We start from the raw sequence: 21,964 nt of genomic DNA, 5'->3' as shown, positions 1-21,964 counted from the left end.
TGCGAGAACTCCCGGGGCAGGTAGTACGGACGCATGCTAACGGCTAACAGCTCAATGTCTCTGCTGCAGAGTTGCTCTTTCACTTTGACGTGCCCGGGTTACACCATCTGTCGTTCACAAACACTGCCACTCCCCCTCCTTTCCTCTTACCGCTCTCTCTCGTCCTGTCCGCCCGCAGCAGCTGGAATCCCAGTGGCATCACGCTCGTGTCTGGTGTTAGCGATGTTAACCATTTAAACCTATTTCCAGCATTCAAAATAAAATAGTTCTTTGTGTTTACACTCAGTCTTTCAAATAGATGCCAGTGAAACACAGCAGTGAATAAATAAAGTCAAAGACTCAGCGGTCCTGTTGCTCTATTTTCACCTGTATAGCAGGAGTGGGGCAGGCGGAGGTTTACCCTGGTGCAGGTGAGCCGCAGTGGTCAGTGGAAGGATCCGGGAGTTTCTCATTCCCGTGGTAGCTACTCGGTGCTTGCTTGGAAGTTTAGGGGTTTTCTTCCCACGCACAGCGGACACTAATGTTTTTGTCACTTTTTATGGAATCAAACTCAAAGTAATGTGATTACTTCCACGCTTTAAACGCTGCACGCTCATACTCTCTCTGCACTCGATATATGATCCATTGTTGATCTGCACACAGCTGTTGTCACGAACTTCGCACTCGCTTACGTCACTGTCATGAGACATTCTTGCAAAAAAATCACGGTTTTAGTAACGCAGTAACGCAGCGTTCCTACGGGAAAGTAACGGTAATCTAATTACCGTTTTTGCAATAGTAATCCCTTATTTTACTCGTTACTTGAAAAAAGTAATCGAATTACAGTAACACGTTACTGCCCATCTCTGCTGATTCGAATCGTGGATCGAATCGATTCTAGAAATCAGTGAGGCCCAGCACTAATTCATGGCACATCTGGCTCGTCTTGTCCCGTCAGGGGGCAGTAAAGCCTGCGCTGTGGTGGAAACAGAGTGATGATGTTTTTTAATCTTTGAGCGATAGGCTGAGATCATGACAGAGAAAATCCATGAAACTCCTTGAAGATTGACTCAGTGCCACAGACAATGTGGTAAAGCGAGGCTAACTAAGAACACACTCTGAGAGAGAGAAGCGTGTCGGTAATTATTGTGGCTCAATAATAGTTCCTGCTCTCACTTTTACCTCGCGGACAGAAAATGGGAGTTAACCATTTCACCTGGGAAAGACCTGATCACTCCGAGCCACCAATCAGCTTCCACCTCCGCCTGCACCCCGCCCAAGAGAGAGAGGGAGCGAGAGAGCGAGAGAGAGCGAGAGCTGATGAGCAGCAGCATGCTTCCACATCGTGAACACCTCCTGCTGCCTGAGGATTAGAGCTCACACTCCAATCTGCGCTCAACTTCAGCGGCTGTGAAAACCTCGTTCGGACTCGGCACCAGAGTGTTTCCTCCAAAGTTCCCGCTGTGCAAGAAGCAGACGCGTGCATGGTTATGTAAGTATTTTCCCGGGGAGGGCGCGGGGTGTTCGTCCCTCCAGGACTTACCGAGAGAGTTAGGAACGAGAAAGAATGCGACGTCGCCGGGCAGAGTGCGCCTCGCTGCAGCTCTGAGCTCCACATGTGCGCACAGCTGCGCGCACATGTGGAGCTGAGGGAGCAGAGCGCGATCTGAGGCTCTCCGAGGAGCTTCTCCGTGTCTGCGGCGGAACGTAACTCCGTTAAAACAGTTTTAGTTAGCGCGTAATACACGTGTAATAACAGCCTGGCTGTTCCGGTCAGTGAGTGCACAGCGGAGTGCGCGGGGACGGAAGGTCAGCGGGTTTTTCTTCTCTCGGTGGTTTGTGCGCTGTGAACGCGCGCACGGTGAGTTTACCTTCTGTGCGCCTGACAGTCCTGCTGTCATGGCAAGTATGAACACATGTGCGGCACACAAGTGAAAGTACTGATATGAGCACGCGAGGAGACTTTAAAGAGAAACGGCTGAGGGGAGAAATCTGCGGGGGGGTCACCGGCGGGGGCGCACGGAGCCCTCGTGCTCCAAAAACACACCAGCACGGAGCAAACATGGTGGACGTGTGTTAAAAATGTCCCAAACCAGGGGCGGATCTAGAAAAAGGTGGAAATCAATGCTGCTTCCTGTAATGTGTCATTCATGTGGTTAAAATACAGCAAGTACACACATGTTTCATATAAACACACACTGTAATGTTCGGATTGGCTTCAGCCCACAAAATCAAACGTTACAGTTACACAAAACGTGAATTTAGATTTGATGCACTGTACGGCAAACACAACAAATAAGCATGTGGCCCAACGTGATCAGCTACAAACACAAGTCTAACTAAAGTCTCACACTGTTAATATTTTATTAGGAACAATCAAACTGTTTCATGTTTAAATTTACACAAAACGTCAGAAATCCGTCAAACCGAATTTTTCACGACGTATTGCGTTCACGCTCTGGGCTCCAGCTGTTTTCATAAACTGTTTGCCTCACTTTATTTGGGGTCAGTCTTTTCAGTTAATTTACAGTTTCTCTCGCACTGACACACTGTGCTGTCAGACAAAGGAAAAGTTACATTGTTACTGTAACAAACATATTTAATCCTTTTTATAACTTGAAATGCAAATAAAACTTGTACATTTTAAAAACTTTTGCAAACAACAAAGTTATCAATCAGGTGTTCTGCATCAAATAAGATGCCACACATATTATTTGCGCCTCTCCAAAAAATAGTTTCTGTCCACTGTAAGAGCGAGGGGCACATCACAGCCTGATACCTGCAGGCCTGACAGCAGCAGGTGTATCCCTCCACCTGTTTCACACCTGCACACAGCGTTTACACTGCAGCCTGCCTTTGGTGGCAGCTGTAGAATTTTTGTGGTGGGTTGGGTACGACGTCTGTTCCTGAGATTACCAAGATTAGGAGGTTCCCATGACATCATCCACATCCTAAAGGTGAAAAAGTGTCTGAAACTGAAGGTTGAGAGTGGCCTGAGCTTCAGGCTCACAGGGATTACCCAGCATGCACTGAGCTCATTACTAGAAACCGTGTTTAATATGAAGATCCATCATGGAACAGGAGGAATATGACTGGAAATGAGAAGAAGAAGAAGAGCAGGCCACCTTAGCTCGGCTCCATACAGAACTGCAGCGATTTGTTATATTTTAAGCAGATTTGATAAATGCGATCTCTGTGGTTTGAAATCAGTGTTCTCATAGTTCAAAATGAGTTTCACACTGAGACTGAGGTTCTGGGGAATTCTGACCTGCAGCTTCTTTGTGACTCAGCGTGGTCAGAAAAATGATAAGACAGTGACTCACTCTGCAAAGGGTTTATTCTGGATATCACATCATTTGTTTACAGATCATTCATAAATATGCAGTTAATAATTCCTCAAATATTTCCCCCAAAAACATCCAGCAAATTTAATCTGTTAATAAATGCCAGAAAACGAGAGCTGTTCAGTCTCTCTCACCTTAAACAAATAAACCTTTTACTTCCTTGTGTGAGCTGGAGTCGTACAAGAACCCAGCCAAGCAACATTTGCATAAGCACATCTGGCACATCTGGCAGTGGGACAGAAAACCTGCAGACAGACTTGATGTGTCATCTGAGGCATGGTGACTTTTATTTTCAACAAATGAAGTGTGAGCATAAACCATAGACTGTATACAAAAGATGGACGTGGTTGCCAAGGTGTCACCATCAGTTTGTGAACATTTTAGGCCGTCTGCGTTTTGGAGGCACAGGACGTGGTTAGCTTGGTGATCAGGCGGGAGTGTCACACAGATGCAGGCCACCCAGATTTTTCTGTGGAACTCCAAAGAATTCCATGTTTTTATAGAGCAAATAGAAAATATTCTCTAATCGTTTGAATTTACTTTTCCTTTTAATAACATTTTTTATGATAAAAAACGTGGATTTCTCTGCGTGCGGAAGTCGGCATCGGCAGACACAGAAGCCGCCACGAAATATCCCGAGACCTTCAGGAGAGTCCCGTCGTAAGATGATGCTGAAATGATATTTAAGTGTTTTAGGAAGCCCATCGGAGCGGGCACGCTCCCATTTGTGTAACTATTTTTAAATTCCAGTAGAATTACAAAGACGTAACCTAGCGCAATCATTTTTGGTTTTTTGCTTATGAAACCAGAGGAGTCGTACTTGCATAACATGCGTTCAGCTTGTCCGCGGTCACAGTTTCCTTCCACAAATGGCTTCTTGCAAAAATCGGGTAAAAAGCGCTGGCAAGAACAAAAACATTATAATCCAGAAACATGCGATCAGTTATTCATAGCACTTCCTATGTTGGAATAAACGTCACGAACTATCGCACGTTACCTGCAAAAACCAAAAGTGACGTCATTTTTCGTGGAAACGTAGTTTTTTCATTACAGGGCCTTAAAAGCTGGTTTCCTGTTTGACTTTGTGCCGCTCTGTGTAGTTCCTGAGACGCTCCGAACTCAAACTGCACTGTTGGAAATCATTTATTTTAATGCTGTTTTTTTGCAAATTGTGCACAATAATATTTATTTTCAATTTTCCTGCTCGTCAGCAATATTAAAATAAAATCCCAGAATTTCACCAACATGGAAAAACTTTGATCAAAATGCTCCAACAGTACAAACACAGTCCAGAGGTTCAGCTCATTGACTCCAGTTAAATGAGGTGAAGGCTAGCGCACAGCTAGCAGCTACAGCTCCCTGTGTCACCCTGCACGTGTCGGTGAGAGAAGCCACGCCCCCAACCATGCAAACTTGAATCCAGGTGAATTATAAAAACATGTGCGCAGGTGTTATAGAGGAGGAAAGAATCCAGCAGTTTGTGTATCAGGTTGTAAACATGTTTATTTCTGCTGTTTTAACATGTGACTTGCCGCAGCCTCTGCTGGACACTCGTGGAACTGCAGGTTTTGGTGCTTCAGCTGCATGAAGCTCAGTGCTAGAAAGATAAACAGTCCTGCAGCTCAAGCGTGAAACATTCACCTCTGACAGCAGAGCAAAGGCGCCGTCACTGTGAAGCTCGCCTCCTCATTTCCTGTCACGTGTCTGCTGCTCCAGCGACGGATGTTCGCCCTGAACCCAGTCTCTAATAATGAGGTCAGTGTGTGTTTATCACCCTCGCCGCTGCGTCCGGCGTCTGCTGATCGCCACAGTCCCGTGTAGCATGGTGTTCTCCACCTGAGGCAGGACTCTGATGTACAGACGATGTCTGCACATTGTCTTTCTCATGAGAGGAGGCGTTCCCTTCAGAAAAGGCCCACAGTAAAAGTCCACTGTGACCTTTACAGGTGTTTATCACATAAATGTGCCCTTGGGGCTGATAATGTAAAGGGTCCATATTTCCACCATTTCTCTCACTCAGTATCAGCAGAAATGTAAAGCCAGGATCATCAGAGCCGGAAAAGGTTGGATTGGTGCTTTCTTATCCAATAAGGAGCGATATCTGGAGATTGAAGCTCTGGAAAGCTCAGTCTTAGAAATCTTGGTTTTGTTGAAGTTTCTCTAAGTGTTCGGTGCATCTAAGCTAAGTTAAAGCACAGGTTTCACTCTGTGGCTGCTGCAGCAAGAAGCACTGAAGCTTTGGCTCGTCCACAGTCGAGCGCCGTGCATGATCGACATGTGCATGCGTGGATAGCAGAGGCTCAGAGCGCTCCGTTTTCAGAGTCTGGGGTTTTGATGTTAAACATCGAGCCGTTTATTTGTAGCTCGATGTTCTGACAGAAGAGCTGCAGTTCTGTGAGGAGTCCTGGTGTACAGTTCAAAGTGGGAGCTCGTGGCAGTTTGTGTTCTTCGTGGCTCTGCTGGAGGAGCCGCATACCTTCGTTCTGTACAATAGGAGCCGAAGCACACAATGTATGAAGTCTAAAGGCTCCATCTGAGCTGGAAGGGGCCATAAAGTACATGACAGATGAGGAATGCTGCCCCCAAAGAGTTAGAGAGAGACCCTGAGGAGCTGACCCCTCCCACACACACACACACACACACACACACACACACACACACACACACACACACACACACACACTCTTTGGGAGTGAACAATCCCCTCTTGCAATGCGCTCCTTAATCTGCAGCCACCAGACACAACTTTGATGTGAAGCCCCCCCCTCTTGTCCCTTTCGCTGGGCCCCTCACGCTGCCCTCCGTCCTTCCTCAGCTCCTCGGATTCTTTCTCACTTCCCTCTGTTTCTGTTTCTCGGAGCTCAAACACACGGCCTGGAAAACGTTAAAGATATGCAGCGAGGGCGAAGCAGGAAGGGAGCTAACGCAGCCGTGGTTACGTGTAGTTTTAGACGGAGAATCGGTCAGCAGGTGCAGAAACGTTACCGCCTCCAGTGTTAACCAGGAGTGGTCTGTTCTCCCACAGACAGCATGAACGATGCCTTACACCTGCTTCAACATCCACCAGGGGGCGAAACCTGGTGGATGAAAGTGGTCCCAGCTCCATCCAGGCAAATATAACCTCTGTCTCTCTTCCACAGCATGTCTTTATCCTGTCTTCCTCCCCCCGCCCCTCCCTGAGCCTGACCCGGAGGTTTCTTCCTATTAAAAGGGTTTTTTTCCTTCCCACTGTCGCCAAAGTGCTGCTCATAGGGGGTCATATGACTGTTGGGTTTCTCTGTATGTGTTATTGTAGGATCTACCCTAAAGCGCCTTGAGGCGACTGTTGTTGTGATTTGTATAAATAAAATGTTGAAGCGTGTCTGAGGTTCTCGTCCAGCCTGTTGGCTTCAGCTGCCGGCCTCTGTGGCGATGGCAGCTTTGGGTTTCAGTCATGTGCATTTCTCACGTCGCTGTCGTCTCCCGTGTGATGTAGAAACATAGTAACTCTGAGAAGTTGTGCCGTTTGTTCTGTTTCTCTGTGGGAGTTTCCATCATGTAAAATTTGCATAGCTTTAGTCTTTGTGGTGACAGATTCTCCCCCTGTGCGGTTCTGGTGTCGTGTAGGCAGCAGGAGACAGTGTTATTCTGTACGTCACCGCTGATGACGGCCGTGATGCCGAGCGCCGTCGCCGAGCACGGCTTATAGTGCTGTTACTATAAGCAGTGCTATATACTGTTGTTGGGTCTTTGTGCCACAGCATGAGGTGAAGATGCAGAGAGCCGAGGCCAGAAACTAAAATCGTTAAATGAGAGAACGACACCTATGAGGTGGAGTGTTTCTCCTGCTTCTGATGAGCTTAATTGGACACATCAGCAGCAGAAACCAGGTCTGACGGCTGGCTGACCCCCCTCACCGCCTTCCACCCGTCAGATTCACTCTTTCCAAACATGTCTGCTCCTCACAGCGAGCGCGACCATTTCACCCTCTCGTCAGACCTCGTTTTCTTCAGGCACCTGTTGGGTTTCACAGTGGGTGAAAGGTTGAAAGCGTGGGGACTCGGAGCAGTGCGCTGTTTAGTGTCTGAACTCTTTCACCTCTCCGGAGGGGGAGTTCCTCACCCAGGACTTCCTGCTGCCTGCCAGCCATATAAGTGTGTGTGTGTTTGTGTGTGTGGGCGTAATTACTCACGTTGTGGGGCCACAAATCTATCCCAACAGTCACATTGTGGTTTCCTCCTTCCTCCTGGGGATAAAGCTGATTCTAGCATAAAACCATTGGATCTGAAGTTTAGAGACAGGCTTTTAGGGCCTGTTTGGATCTTTTGTCTGCAGGTGTGCATGCAGGCGTGAGGCTCGAGCGGCCACAAACTGAGTTAGCTCGTGCTTTCGTTCCAGACCAAACTAACAGGATGTGTCCGTCCACCGAGACGGGAAACTCGAACAGGAAACTAAGAAAGCTTCAGTGCAGCTGACAGGAACGTTGGGCTTTCAGCAGAGCAGCAGGGCTGTAGATCCTACCTGTCACCTCACTTGGTTAACGAGAAAACAAACTAAAAAAACTTAAATGACCCTTGACCCCTGAGCGCAGCCCTGAAAGGCGGGTCCTTGTTTGCATCGACTGATTGTTGATCCACTCTCCAACACTTGAATTCAGAGCTTCCACGATGGCGGCATGCCGGTGGATTTCCTCGCCTACCGCCCCCCTGTTTATTTTCAGCCACTGAATTTTAGCGACAGTCATTGGTGGATCCAGTCTCCTCATGATGGAAAACAGTTGATGTGTTTGAGTGTGCAGGAAGCACCTGGCAGAGTCATGCAGGTGGTTGTTTTATGGTTCAAAGCATGTGAGAGTGCACGATCCCGAATGTGCACACAGCACAGAGGATGCATGTGCGTTTGTGTAGCTCCTACACTCAGTTTGACCCCAGTGTGCACACAGTTTATTGCAACATGAGGAAACTTCACCTCATTTAACGCTCTTTCATTCGCTGTTGTGAAGCGATTACAAGTCTGCTGAGTAGAGATGGGAATTTATACGAACTGAGTGATTTTGATTCCATAATCTGCATGTTGTGGATTAGTGCTGGGCGACATGACCACATATATCTACCGTGTGGACGACAGAAAAGTGTCTATCGTGCCATTTGTCTTCTATCGTTTCTAACCTAATTTTATAAACTATTACATAAAATATATCATCAAATAGCCTGTGGCAAATGTATTAGTGTTGTCTTGTCACTATGCATTCTCTAACTTTATGCAAGAGAAAATAAAGTATTAAAAAAAATGAAGAAACGCCGTCTTGTGGTTTTGCGACATGGTGCTGCTTTACGTGCTTCATGCCCGGACATGCACCAGGCAGAGACGGCTGCACAGGCAGCCCAAGAAGAAGCACTTTTACCAAAACGGGGTACGTCTGTGATTTGGTTACTTGTTGGGTTCAACAGCACCAACACGGAGCAGAAGACGCCCATTTGTAAGCTATGCTATAAAACTATTCCCGCGCCCGATGGCAACACAACAAATCTCTTGTATCACCTACAGAAGGCCCACGAAGAAGAATCCAGAGAATCCGAGCTAAACCAAGCTGTGGAACGACGGGAGCAAGTTGGGAAAGAAAAACTATACCAGCTGAAGATGCAGCAGCCTTTCACACGAGGCCCGTATGAGAAAACGTCCCAGCGCCATAAACAAATCACAGGCGCCGTCTCGCGTTGCATTTGTAAAGGCATGGCCCTGTTTATGTAGTTGAGAAGGACGGCTTTCGTGACCTCGTCAAAGTCCTTGATCCGAGGTACGTTATGCCCGGTCGTAAGCACTTCAGTAAAGTCGAGTTGCCTCGCTTATACGAAGCATGGCGGCCAAAGTAGAGCAGGATGTTTGCAGTGTCGTGCATTAAGCCTTGGCTGCTGACCTGTGGACGAGCAGAGATACGCAGCCCTGCATGAGCGTAACCATCCGCTTCATTAACGAAGACGCCGCGCTCGCTGTTGACAGACTGCGGACTTCCCACATGACCACACTGGAGTCATGTTAGCCCAAGGTATGAGTCTGCCGTCGCTACGTATTTACCGTGCATAAAGTACATTATGTGCGTATATACGTGCACGTAGTACTAGTATACATACACACATTAGTTTTACTAGCATATATGATATGCATGTTAGTAAAACAAATATTTTGGGCAGAAAACCTTGAAACTGTTGTGCACTTTAAAAAGTTCATTTTAAATGTATGATTTTGAAAATAAAGAAGGCCACAGCTGTTTTCCTTTGATGCGTTTATATTGCTGCACTAAAATGCACGTTTCTCATTTGTGACAGTTCCTTTAAACCTTCAAAATAAAGTTGGAGAAAAGTGAGCAATGACATCTGTCACACTTTTCAGAGAATAAGTGGAAACATTGCGGTATATCGTGATATATATCGTTATCGTGATATAAAGTAATTCATATCGTGATAAATATTTTTCCATATCGCCCAGCACTACTGTGGATCAAATGTTTGTGTGTGCTGGAGGTGTTTCCCCTTGGCGTTGGGGCGTTTTCTTCAAAGTGATGCGGTACATTACTTAATTACACTCAGGAGAAATCAGTTTGTTGCACTACTCGCCGGAAGTTAAACGACCTGAAACACATAATCACCATTTAACAGGTGACACACAGCGACACGTGCTAATGACGGCATCTTAGTATGTAGGTATGAACACAAATTCGACGGCACAACGAGACATTAAAGCAGTCGCCATGATGATTCTACTTTAAAAACACGGACAGGTACAAACACAGCCCGACTCTCACAGCTGGGGTCAGCTTTCACGCTACATTCGTGGCTAGCTTAGCGTTAGCATGCTGTCTGGCTAGCTTAGCCTTTAGGATGTATTCTGTGCAGAGCTGAAGCATAATGCATTTGTTTGTGTCCTGGATGCAGTTTCCGCTTTACCATTGCGCGCCCATCCTTTTGTGCAGCAAAGTCCAGTGTCACCTAAAGAAGGATTATTTTGAGTTGTGAATCATGCAAAGCTGCTGTAGTCCAAAAAGAGACGAGCTGGAACTGAGCAGAAAGAGAAGATCACCTTAATCATCCTGCGACCGTTCAGTACCCAGAGACTGACCTTTAACCTCGCTGAAATCCTAACCTACACACACGTCTGTGGTGTAAACACACACACACACAATAAAATGAGTATTTAGGTTGACCAGCATGAGGCTCAGGAGAATGCAGAGTCATATGGTGTGTGCCTAACACACACACACACACACACACACACACACACACACACTGATAGGTTTGTGTGTTTGCGTCAGGCTTTTTTGGGTAAGATCAGTCCCACAGAGCAGCGAGGTGTGAACTCTTGGAGAACAGGCAGTGCTTTTATTTGCAGTGATAAATTAGTCCAATAGTCAATGCAAATATGCAATCAATCAATCAATTTATTTATAAGCACATTTAAAAACAACACAGATTGATTAAAGTGCTGCATGCAGTAAAAAGTAGAACAAACACACAGAGAATGAAACTCAGTCACAATTCAAAGCTAAAGAGTAAAAATGTGTTTCCGACGTGTTTCAAAAATGTCGAGTGTTGGAGAGACGATGACCAGGCTGTTCCAAGTTTGTGCGCAGCAATCACAAAGGCCCGCTCTCCTCTGCGTTTGTCCTGTGGTGCTACGACGTGCTGCGATGTTCCCAGCAATGACCCGCGCTCGTGAAATCCTACAGCAGGCAAGCAGTCAGTCTGTCCGCTCTCACGTCACAACTATCGGGCTTGGCGAAATATTCTAGCGCTGACCGTCACCTGACTCCGCTGTTAAACAGCTCTGATGATTGCAAACAGCTGGAAACAGCTTCAGATGCCCTTCAGCACCTGACTTCCGGAGCAACTTCCATAAACAACCCCAGAAATGGAGAGGGAGAAAAAACCCGCAGGCAGGTCGGGGAGCGTCCGATCGTGTCACGTCTTTACTTTGGCTTCTATTATTTTCTGTTTCATCCATTTCTTCCTTCTTTCCTTCCTTCTGTCTTTCCTTTGCTCCCTCATCCAGCTTCCGTGTGCTGTTCGGTCGTTCGTTTCCTTCGATGCTTTGATCCGTTCTCACTGTGACTTTATTTGCTCTTCTTTCCTCCTGATTGTTCTCACAGATTCGTGTTTGTGCTCTGCCTCTGTCGTCATGCTCAGCCGCAGTAATGCCCCATCGACGCACTTCTCCTTCTTCTTCACGCCGTTTGCGTCGAACGCACTCTGAAGCGCGGCCGTGAACATTTCGAGCTCCGCTTCCGAACAAACTCTGAGTGAAACTGACGATCATCATCAGCTGTGTCATTAAAGCAGCACTTCAGCGTTAGGAAGGAAGTCTGGAGTATCCGAGGAATTTCATCCGAGGCCACAGCGGCGATTGTTGATTGTTCAGCTGCGCATCCTCTCTGCAGAGGCCCAGGATGTGGAATGGGCGTGTAGGTCGCAGCTTTATGTTAAACATCCTTTCTTATTTTCTGTCTTTAACCTAAAGCAGTGATTAGGTCGTCCTGTCGAGTCTGTCGGCTGCCTCTCCAGAGAGGCCGAGGCACTCCGCCTGCACCGTCAGGCAGCCGCTAGTTTTCGTGTCTCTCTCAGCCTATCAGAACCTGGACGTATCTCCACCTGACGGAGAGTTTGAGATCCTCTCCGAACGACGACGAGGTAACCGGTGACCGGTTCGGCCTGGAGGGAAGACTTGAGCTTGTTGTATTTCAGAATGGAATTTCAAAATAAGAGTGAGGAGATCGTTTAATTAACTCGATCGCTGGAGGTGTGATCTCTCTCTGATGGATTAAAACTAAAGATAGACCCACACCTGTGCAGCCCAGCACTACCTGTGACAGGGGGAGGGGCTAAAATAGCTCGCCTCAGAGGCGGTTTAACTGGTTGAAGCTGAAAACCATGTGTTTCACACAAACGCTTTTTTCTATCTAACATTCACACGTAGTAGCGCAGACTGGGGATCAAACCTCCAACCTCACGATCAGTAGGTGACTTGCTCCACCCCTAACTCCTCTGGTAAAGTCTCAGTGAACTCCAGCTGTAAGTCCAGCTGCCCGAGGACCCGAGGAAGAAGAGCGTTATTCCGAGCAGACGTGACGCTGACGGAAACTGTCTCACGTTTTTGTCCTGCAGGTTTGAGAAGGAGTCAGCACAGACACGGGAATCCAGCGCCACCGCCATGCCTTCCAACAAATACTCTGCTGCTATCATGGAGAAGAGCAACAACATGACGGCCACAGTGAGTCTCACACACACACACACACACACAGTCATGGCCACTCCCCCTGCTGCTGCCTGAGCCAGCTGTGGGTTTAAAGGAGAGTGTGTATCGCTGCCAAGGCAGATGCCCGGGCAGGACCGCCAGCATGTTACATGAGTCCAATTGAGAATGCACGTCAGCAGAGAGGCTGCATGCAGTGCCACACACACACACACACACACACACACACACACACACACACACACACACACACACACACACAGCTGAGGCGGAAACCAGAAATGTTTGGGAGACAGAAGGACAGAGGGAGGAAGGAGTTGAAGCGAGGAGGAAAGGATGGAGGGAGCACAGTGGCCTCTTTATAAGCTCAGCAAATGGATTCACTTCACACACACAGACACACACAGACACACACACACACACAGACGCACACTTGGCTCCTCCTGTCGTCCGTTACTTCCTGTCTTTCACTCATATATCACTCCATCACTGATCCGCCACCATCTGCTTCTCTTCTTTCTCCACTTTCACCTCCTCCACCCGTTCGTCTCCTCTCGTCTCCGAGTGTTTGTGCAGCTTTTCTTTTCTGCTCTTTGGGATTCAGGGAAAGTCGGGCAGCTTTGATCCGTAACACTTCCTGCTCAGGGAATAATTTCAGGGTTTCTTTACCGCGTTTTGTTTTGGGACTTCGGCGGTGGTGTGAGTCAGCATCTTTTGATTTGTTGCATCGTCACTGGCTGTCAGCTTCAGCACCGTCCTGTGTGCGTAGGGGAGAAAGGCTTTTGGGTTAGGATGCACTCCTTCGCTCACCCTGCACAGGAGGAGGTAGGAGGAGCGGGTCATGACGCCGGCAGTGTAGACGTGTTGAACACAAACGCACACACGTCCGAGCTAATCCTAAGCAGGAAATACGAGGCCTCGGTTTTTGCCGTACTTGTGGCATGGGGCGGGTCTTCGCTGCTTTCCAGCCCCCCTGGTGAAAACGCTCCACCCGGTGTTTCTAATCATTCTGGCCGTCACTAAGACGATTTGACAGCATCATCGGAGCGCCGCGGGGCAGTCTGCTTCATGCCAAGGAATGTGCGTGACGTAGCCTGTGATGTGTCGCGGGGTCACACCAGCCAGAGCGGCTCTCAGTAAACACAAGCTCGATCTTTCAAAGAAGCGTCGGTGACCACAGCAGCGGGCCATAAAAGGAAGTGAAGCGTTGCTTTGTACTTCCTGTTGAGGCACAGGGCTGACGGATATCCAGGGAAGCAGGTTTGGGAGGACGGTGAGGATGATGATGGCGTGTGCGCTGACCTGGCCGACGCCGAGCCGTGTTTTGGTTCTGGTGTGAAACTAAACGAGGCAGAATGAGCGATTTAACGAAGAGCGTCAGTCACCTGGAGTTCAGTAGCTGAGAGCGGAGAGGAAGGCTCTGTGGTCCTTTGACCTGGATCATGCTGTTGGTGACAGTGTCTGACTTCACCTGGGCCTCATGTTGAGGAGGGGCTCAGCGTAGAGCCGCTGCTCATCCATATCAAAAGGAACCAGTTGAGGTGGTTCGGGGATCTCCTGGGTGAGGTGTTCCAGGCATGTCCCACCGGGAGGAGGCCCCGGGGCAGACCCAGGACCCGCTGGAGAGATTATATCTCTCGGCTGGCCTGGGAACGCCTTGGTATTCCCCCGGACAAGCTGGGGGAGGTGGCTGGGGAGAGGGAGGTCTGGGCTTCTCTGCTGAGGCTGCTGCCCCCGCGACCCGACAAGCAGAAGTAATGAAGGAGAGAGATGCTCAGTCCTGCAGGGTCCCTGAGGAAGCACTTTTCTTATATTGGTGCCAGCAGCAGAAGCTTCGTTTGCTCCAGCTGCTGGGTCAGAGTGTGTATAACCACATAAGCGTGCAGCCAGATGTTTTTACAACGAGTCTCTAGGTCAGACTGTGACACCATAGTGTCATCATTTATGTTTTAATATGTTTGTCAGCGATGCGGAGCGCGGTGTGAGAGCCGGGGCCACGTAACATCCAGCTGTGCTGCAGGAACTCCCTCCAGCTGTGCTGTTTCATCCAGCTGTTAGGTTAAGCAGTTTCCACGGTGGGCTGGAGCAGGGACTCCCCGGTCTTGTTTTCACATGCAGAGGCTCATGAAACAGCTGCTCCTCCCTCGTCTGCTCCACTCGGACTTCATAGCAGCTGCAGGTGGATGGATGACTCCACGTCAGCTCACACACACTGCTTCAGCTCTCACTTCCAGAAATCTGCGGGTGAAGGTTTAAAGATGGACTAAATTAAATCCAGCTGGTCTCTACGTCAACGCTCGTGTAGCTTCTGTTCATGGACGATCCCCCGACCGCTGCCCTGACGCCTGGTAGGTCGTATATGCCGCCCACGCGTTCGGTGCCTCCTGCTCGCTCCAGGCCCGAGTCCTTCTGAAAAGTTCTGTTTGGTGTGCGAGTGGTAGCTGCCATCAGCAGCAGTCCTGCATGAGGTGGAGACCACCTACTTCAGGGTGGAGTAGCTGAACTTTATCATGCTGTAATCAAAATCTCCGAAATGTCAGCGTCGTTGTTTTCTTGTGTCTGCGAGCCTGGCTGCAGCTCGACGGCTCATAATCAGAAGGAGCTTCGACTAACGAGCCCGAGTGTACATATTTATTATAAACAACACAAAACAACTCATTTGGTCCCAAAAGGAAGTGGGACAAGGTTCAGTTCAGCTGAATTTAAGTCTAATTAGAAAAGTAACAAAAAACATCCAGAATGGACAAAAATACAAAAATCACTCGACTCTGGAAGTGATATTTAATATTTAATAAATAAAACCAGTCAGTAAACTTACCGGCACAGCGTTTTCATTCATTGTAACAAAGCAAACAAAGAAACCGACTCAGCGTTTAGTGGGTGGAGTCAGGGCACAAGGTGGAATAAATGGGCACCGCACAGACAGCAGCAGCGATGGAGCAGATTGACCCGCAACGTATACAAAGTTCATTCCCGCCACAATGAATGGATTTCCGGACGTGAGGTCGGATATGTCGTGATTTTTAACGTGGCGTCTGTGAGACCAGCTCTTGGGGAATAAATGCATCCACAAACCAACAGAGGACGCGGCGCCGTGACCTCGGTGAGCGAATGTCTCAGCAGCTGAAACGATTCAGCGTGTTTCACTTTTCCTGCCTCGTTTAGCCGTCTCAGCAGTTTCTGCTCCAAACCGCACTGAGCGCACACTTTCTCACGAGTTCACAGAGTTCATTTGTTATAGTGGAAACTTGCACACACACACTGTTTTACGAGCATTAACAATCACAAACAGATGCAGATATGCACTGTGGTCATTTGGCTTAAAAACTCTGCACAGTCTGAATTTTCCATCTGTTTCACAGCTGCTCCTTCCCTCCTCTTCCTCCCCTTCGCTGCTTGTTTTCTTCCTCTGACTCTCTAAAGTGTCGTGATGATCTTTCTGCTGCTGCTCCGCTGCAGGCTGCACTCTGATGTTGGTCGTAAACACTGGCAGCTTCAGCCTGCATTCGCTTAAATCCAGACTAACAGCAGCACCTTGTCACTAAATCACTATTAGAACAAGTACCAAAGTTCTTCACACATAAAATGTTTGGCTCCACCTAGCTGCGGTGCAGCCTCGCAGACAGCTAGCAGCTACTGCGGCGGCTCTATCATGGGATAGACACACGCACACACACACACGCACACGCACACACACACACACACACACACGCACACACACACACACACGCACACACACACACGCACACACACACACACACGCACACACACACACACACACACACACACACACACACACACACACACACACACACACACACACGCACACACACACACACACAGTGGGGATTAAGGTGGAATCGGTCCTTTCAGTGGGACGCTGGAGTTCGTGTTCAGGCAGAGCAGGGAGGGCGCTGCACGAACTCACGTGTCCGGCTCTTCTGAAGCGATGCCGGGAGAAGGAGCAACGAAAGCATTCCTGCCCGCCTTCGTGTCCTCGCCGCTCGGATTCCTCGTCGCTCCTGTATCCTGACTCGCTGCCAGCGCTGCAGATTTGTCACGTGCGCTGCTTTTCTTTCACGGCTGTAGTTTGTTGAGTCAGATGTTGACTTCAGCTGCTGCTGAACATGCCCGATGCCTGAGTACACAGAACATGTTTTTGTAAAGTCCTCGCTGGAAACAGACAAAGACACTTTCAAATCAGAGTGCTCAGCAGGTGATTGGATGAACCAGCTGGATATGTGTGACCAGTCAGATGGTGTCCCACCAAAGCTGGGCACAAAGTGAGAAGATGAAACGCCATCAGTGCTGTTCTGGAAGCCTCGATCCTCTCACGGTGGAGTCAGGCCAAATGTTTGGTCATTCATAACATACATGACTAATGCCACGCTGGATTACATGAACCGCTGGTTTCCAAACCGTGTGCCGAAGCAGACTGGTGTGCACGGGACAAGTCCAGGTGTGCCTTGGAATGAAAACTATACAGTCATCTGCTGTCATGGATCCAACGCTCTTCAAAGGAGTGCTGGTCCTGCACCAGAGACTCCAAGATCCTTAACTGAGTGTGTGACAGTGTCTGAGATAACGATTAGAACAATTACAGGAGTCGTGCAAAGCACAGATGCTGTAAATGGGCCGTCGCGTGTGCGAAAAGAAAGCGATGGCAGCCAGGTGACGCAGTTTTACAGTAACGCGCACGAGTCCTTGTTTTTCCTAAAATAAGCCGTCCTGTCCGGCAGTTTCATGAAGCACAGAGTCCTGAGCCGTCATTGCTTTCTATGTATCTGCTTCAAAATCGGTGCAGTGATTGATTGAAACGTGACAGCGTCCTTCTGACCAGCTTCAGCCTCAGGATTTGTTTAGACACCCGAAAACGAGTAAAAACACAGAAGAAGAAAAGACCTTCGGAGACCTACTGCTCAGCGCCTTTAAACCTGCCGTGACCTGCCCTCTGTTCTTCCTGGGCAGTTTGAAACCCACTAATGGGAACTCTTGACCTTTTGACCTCGGGTTTTCTGATTGGTGGACTAAACATCTCAAATATGTAGAATATGTTAGGAAGAAGGAGAAGCGGAGGACATGATTTAGTTTGTCTATAAATGTATCTGCAGCTGTAAACGATGGTCCTGATGTCACAGTCGGGTCGGACTGGAGCAGCCAGGGATCAAACCACCAACGGTACAGCGTCGCTATGACTACGCCCGCTGTAACCGCCGCAGTTGTGTGGTGTCTCTTTAAGACAAGCTAACTTAAAGTTTCACTTAAAGTTACAGGTTGTGTGAACGCTGCTCGCTTCACGTATGATGAGACAGCAGCCGTTCAACGCGGCGCTCATCCACCTGTCAGTGAGGTGGTTCTCACCGCCCCAGGTGGAGGCGCAGATGTGTCAGTGTTGCTCGTGAACAGCTGTGCCTGAAACACAGCTGTGGCCTGAAGCTAAACACGGTGGGTGGATTCTCCCAGATCAAAGAGTAAAACTGCGTAAAAGGCAGTGAGGCTTTGGACTGTAGTTACACAACATCCTCGTGCCTGATGGCTTTTTGTTTGAAGTGCTTTTATTTAGCTAGCAACAAAGAAAACTGCTGACATGTCAGTGTTTGGACTTGTAACCAGGCTGTGTTTAACGCTGCAGACCTGCCTGCAAGACCCACAAGACCACAGAGTCTCAGCTGACACACACACAGAGCGCAGCAGTACGACACGGACAGTAAGCTAACGTATTGGATGCTGGAGATGACGGATGACCCACTTGGAACGGCACCAAACGTCTGCGGCAGTCAGGAGATTAGAAGCCTGAACAAGTCCTGACTGCACCGCGTCGGCTGCCCGCTCTCAGCTCAGTGTCAGGCGCGCTAATCGTTTGTCACGTGACGCTTTAATGGCAGCCGTCACAGCGGTGAGGCCAGAGGCTCCGGTGAGTGTTTGCCTGAGTATGACCTGAGGCTTCGGGAATGTGGAGCGTTGGTGTCGGCACGTCAAGCACGCCGTCGTCATGCAGAGCCCTGTGTGGGCTGCAGGGTCAGGGTGGCGTGCGCTCGCGTCACAAACTTCAGGCTTTAACGTCACTGAACTTAAAATCTGGGAGTTGGAAAAGTTGCTTATTGGAACAATGCAAAGCAGCACAGTGCTGTGCAGAAGTCCTGAGCCAGCCCTCGTTTCAAGGAGCCAGACTTTCTGAAGGTCTTACAAAACCTTTGATTTGGCTGATCTTGTGCCGGACTATTTTCATTTAATTATGAAGGCATCTGCACATAACAGACACACGGGCAAAGATTTTCAACACATCGTCTGTTCCTGTTTCGTTAGTAGAGTCTGTCAAAATCTCACAGTTTAGTATTTTTAGACGAACAGGGTGATTCCCAAAGAGCAGTTACCTGGAAACCTGGGATATCTCTGTGTGCAGCATGTCCTTAAAAACATGTGAGAAGAAGACGTGTAAGGGCCAAAAACTAAGAACTGACACTGGAGATGATCAGCTGATCATCTGCTGGTCACCGGCGCTCCCGCTGGTTTTAGGCCAAACTTTTACCGTTTACGGTTCCTGAAAGCATCGACTCTGTGCGCCGCAGCCAAGTCTCAGGTAATAACAGTGACAAACTGAGTAAAAGGTAACAGGAAGTGAAATGTAAAATAAAATGTTTTCTGTGGAGCTCCATCATCTCTCTCTTCTCTCCGGGTGGAGGGCTGATGGAGCGATGGCGTCTCTGTGGGGCGCCTCTGCCACTCGTCTGCGTCCCGCCTCACTCCGAGGCTTTATCTCAGATAACAGTGTTTGTGATTCTGTTCTGTCTCCAGGCAGCGGTGAACGGGGACACGCCTCCAGCTGAGGGCCTGTCCGAGAATGACAGCGGAGTGGAACTGACCAATGAGAACAGCCCCCTGACTGCGGCCGAGCCGCCTTCACCCTTCAGCCCCAAACAGAACGGAGACGCTGCCTCGCCTCAGGGTAACTCACGGCACTCGTCTTTACGCCGTCACTTATTTCATGTGAGACCTTTATTTTGAAGGTCCGCTGGCTTCCTGTGTGTTTGCGGACAGAAACTTCACATTAAAAGGGAAAATGTGTGAATGATTACAGCTGCCAGTGAGGTCACGCGTTTCTCAGACTTACACTTCATGTTTCTGCTGCGGCGATGATTTCCTGCTGTCAGCATGATGATGATGATGATGATGATGATGATGAGCTGCATTTCTTCAGATTAAGTTTCTGCTTCAGTTCTTTAAAAGTCACGAGAACCTGGAGCCTGACGGAGCGATGCAGCGTGTCTGCGTCTTCACTTATTAAACATTTAGTGCATTTTTAATCACTTAACTGAGATGTTTATGTTCTGCTGTGTGAGGTTTTGTGTTTGTTCTTGAAGCTGTTGAACTGCCGAAATCGTCACGTTTAAGCTCTTTGACTTTGGCAGCCGTCTGCCCAGCGACGCCGTCCCGCGAAAATATTCAGTTTCTCTCGGACCATCTGTCTCACCTTCTGTCCATCTGTTGTCTTCCCGCCACAGATGGTAACCAGTGCTCGAGGGGAAGCAGGAAGAGGAGCAGGAAGAGACGCGAGGACGAGGAAAGCACCTGGGACTCGGTACGACTCTCGCGTAGGAGCTTTTCACCGCCCTGTGATTTAGGCGAGAGCAGAGGGGACACTGGTCTGGTGTTTGTCTCTTTGCAGGACAAGTCTTCAGGAGCGTCTCAGGGCTTGAGACAGACGCCTCGACCCAGAACCATCTTCCAGGCCGGCCTGACGTCGCACGCACACGGCAAGCCTCGCAGACAGAGCCGCAAACAGGAGCACGGCACGTCTCGGGTAAACTCTCGGGAATGTGCAGCCGTTAAAAACATAAAACATGTTGTCCACGCGGCGAGCTTAGATGCAGCTGATCTTCTTCTAGAATACAGAAAAAGATATTTGGATTTATGAAAGTCTGCAAAACGTTAACGGCTCGACTGACTCAGCGACCAGCAGGGGGCAGCAGGGAGGGGACAATGCAACAAGCTGCACAGATACACATCCATCCACCTCAGGGTGGGGTAGCGGTGGTGCTGTCAGTTTGCAGCCTGCAGAATCGCTTCTCCTCCTTCATCCTCTCTTCTTTCATAAAAGAGTTTAACAAAGATGCTTTTTATTCATTTTACTTTGTGTTTGAATATTTGGTCAAAGCGGGATGATGCTGCCGACTCATCACAGCTCCAGGATGATTGTTGCTGTCGAGTCTGTGCTCCTCACAGGTCTTCCTCCCACTTCTTCCTCTGTCAACCTTCCCTCTCCCTGCCCTCAGTGTCCCGGGAATCCTCGGGCACCTGCGGTCGGGTCCGGCGGGGTCCCGGAGACCCCTCGACTGGAGCTCATGGAACAAGACTCCAAAGACTCGGCCCAGAGCACCAGCACCTTGTCCAGCTCCGAAACCAAGCAGGAGTACAGCGTAAGTCCACATGAGTGCAAATCTTCCCGTTTGTGATGATGTGATCAGTGCGGTTCTCATCCTCTGTCTTCAACAAGATTTAGCTCCTCCCCTTTTAAGGCCACTTTCAAACACAGGGCGACCTGTGCTGGCTTTCTATTTTCTCATTGTTCAGTTTTTTTCTGCTGTTGGTACTGTACGATGTCACAGAGAGGCAGTACGGCTGCTGTTTAGACTTTTACAGAAGGGCAGCCAATCAGGTGGAACCGGTGGAGTCCAGGAATAATAAACGAAGCTGGAAATGACCCGAGGAGTCCACGTGGAAACTCGTGATGGAAGCTCTGAGCTCAGAGGAGCCACTCCGTCAGAGGGGCGTAGCATCCACGCAGCCCGCTGGGCTGAAGGGTCACATGGCCCGGGCTCCACCAGCTGCTCGTTAAAGAGCCGCTGCCCCGGGAAACGGCTGTGATGTCATCAGTGATGAAGTCTCTGCAGAGGAAGCAGCGAGTCTTCAGCCGACGTGGACGAACACACATTTTGTTTTAGTCTTTTTTATTATATTTGCACCACAACAGAACAGAGTCAAACTACAAACCAACTAAGTGGGAGGTCCGCAGGTTTAGGGAATGCTCGCAGACGTGACCGGCGTCTGATAACGCTTTGACGTTCACGTCCACGATGAGGAGACTTTGCTGTACGAAACGTCTCGCACTGATTTCACCCGACTTTAATCTTTGATTCGTCTTTAATTAACACAAAGTGACGATGCTCGTGAATGAACTCAGCACTTCCTCCCGTGTCTCTGTTTAGGACAACAAGGGCTTCGGGATTGGCGAACTGGTCTGGGGGAAGATCAAAGGCTTCTCGTGGTGGCCGGGGATCGTGGTGACGTGGCGAGCCACCGGCAAGCGGCAGGCCAGCCACGGCATGAGGTGGCTGCAGTGGTTTGGGGACGGGAAGTTCTCTGAGGTGAGGAGGCGCAGAAACGCTGTGGCGTCGGGATGGCGGGACGTGTGTGTTTGA

At 49.0% G+C, this 21,964-nt stretch overlaps 1 protein-coding gene across 1 annotated transcript in view; it reads left to right on the top strand.

Moving 5' to 3' along the window:
• Window positions 1-1,335: 1,335 nt before the first annotated feature.
• LOC146611474 (DNA (cytosine-5)-methyltransferase 3B-like) overlaps window positions 1,336-21,964 on the top strand; it is a 37,389-nt gene continuing 16,760 nt past the window's right edge. The window contains exons 1-7 of the mRNA XM_085343882.1: window positions 1,336-1,471; window positions 12,458-12,563; window positions 19,341-19,491; window positions 20,048-20,124; window positions 20,212-20,346; window positions 20,819-20,962; window positions 21,752-21,910. Of these exons, the coding sequence (XP_085200008.1) occupies window positions 1,464-1,471; window positions 12,458-12,563; window positions 19,341-19,491; window positions 20,048-20,124; window positions 20,212-20,346; window positions 20,819-20,962; window positions 21,752-21,910 (780 nt within the window). The 5' untranslated portion in view covers window positions 1,336-1,463. The remainder of the gene's footprint in view (window positions 1,472-12,457; window positions 12,564-19,340; window positions 19,492-20,047; window positions 20,125-20,211; window positions 20,347-20,818; window positions 20,963-21,751; window positions 21,911-21,964) is intronic.

Source organism: Diplotaxodon limnothrissa, linkage group LG20 (assembly GCF_057381915.1).
Source record: "Diplotaxodon limnothrissa isolate DT_005_m linkage group LG20, D_limnothrissa_male_GT1.1, whole genome shotgun sequence".
In the NCBI taxonomy this organism is placed as follows: domain Eukaryota; kingdom Metazoa; phylum Chordata; class Actinopteri; order Cichliformes; family Cichlidae; genus Diplotaxodon; species Diplotaxodon limnothrissa.
The sequence above is the reverse complement of the archived record's forward strand: the minus strand, read 5'-3'. Positions and strand labels throughout refer to the sequence as shown.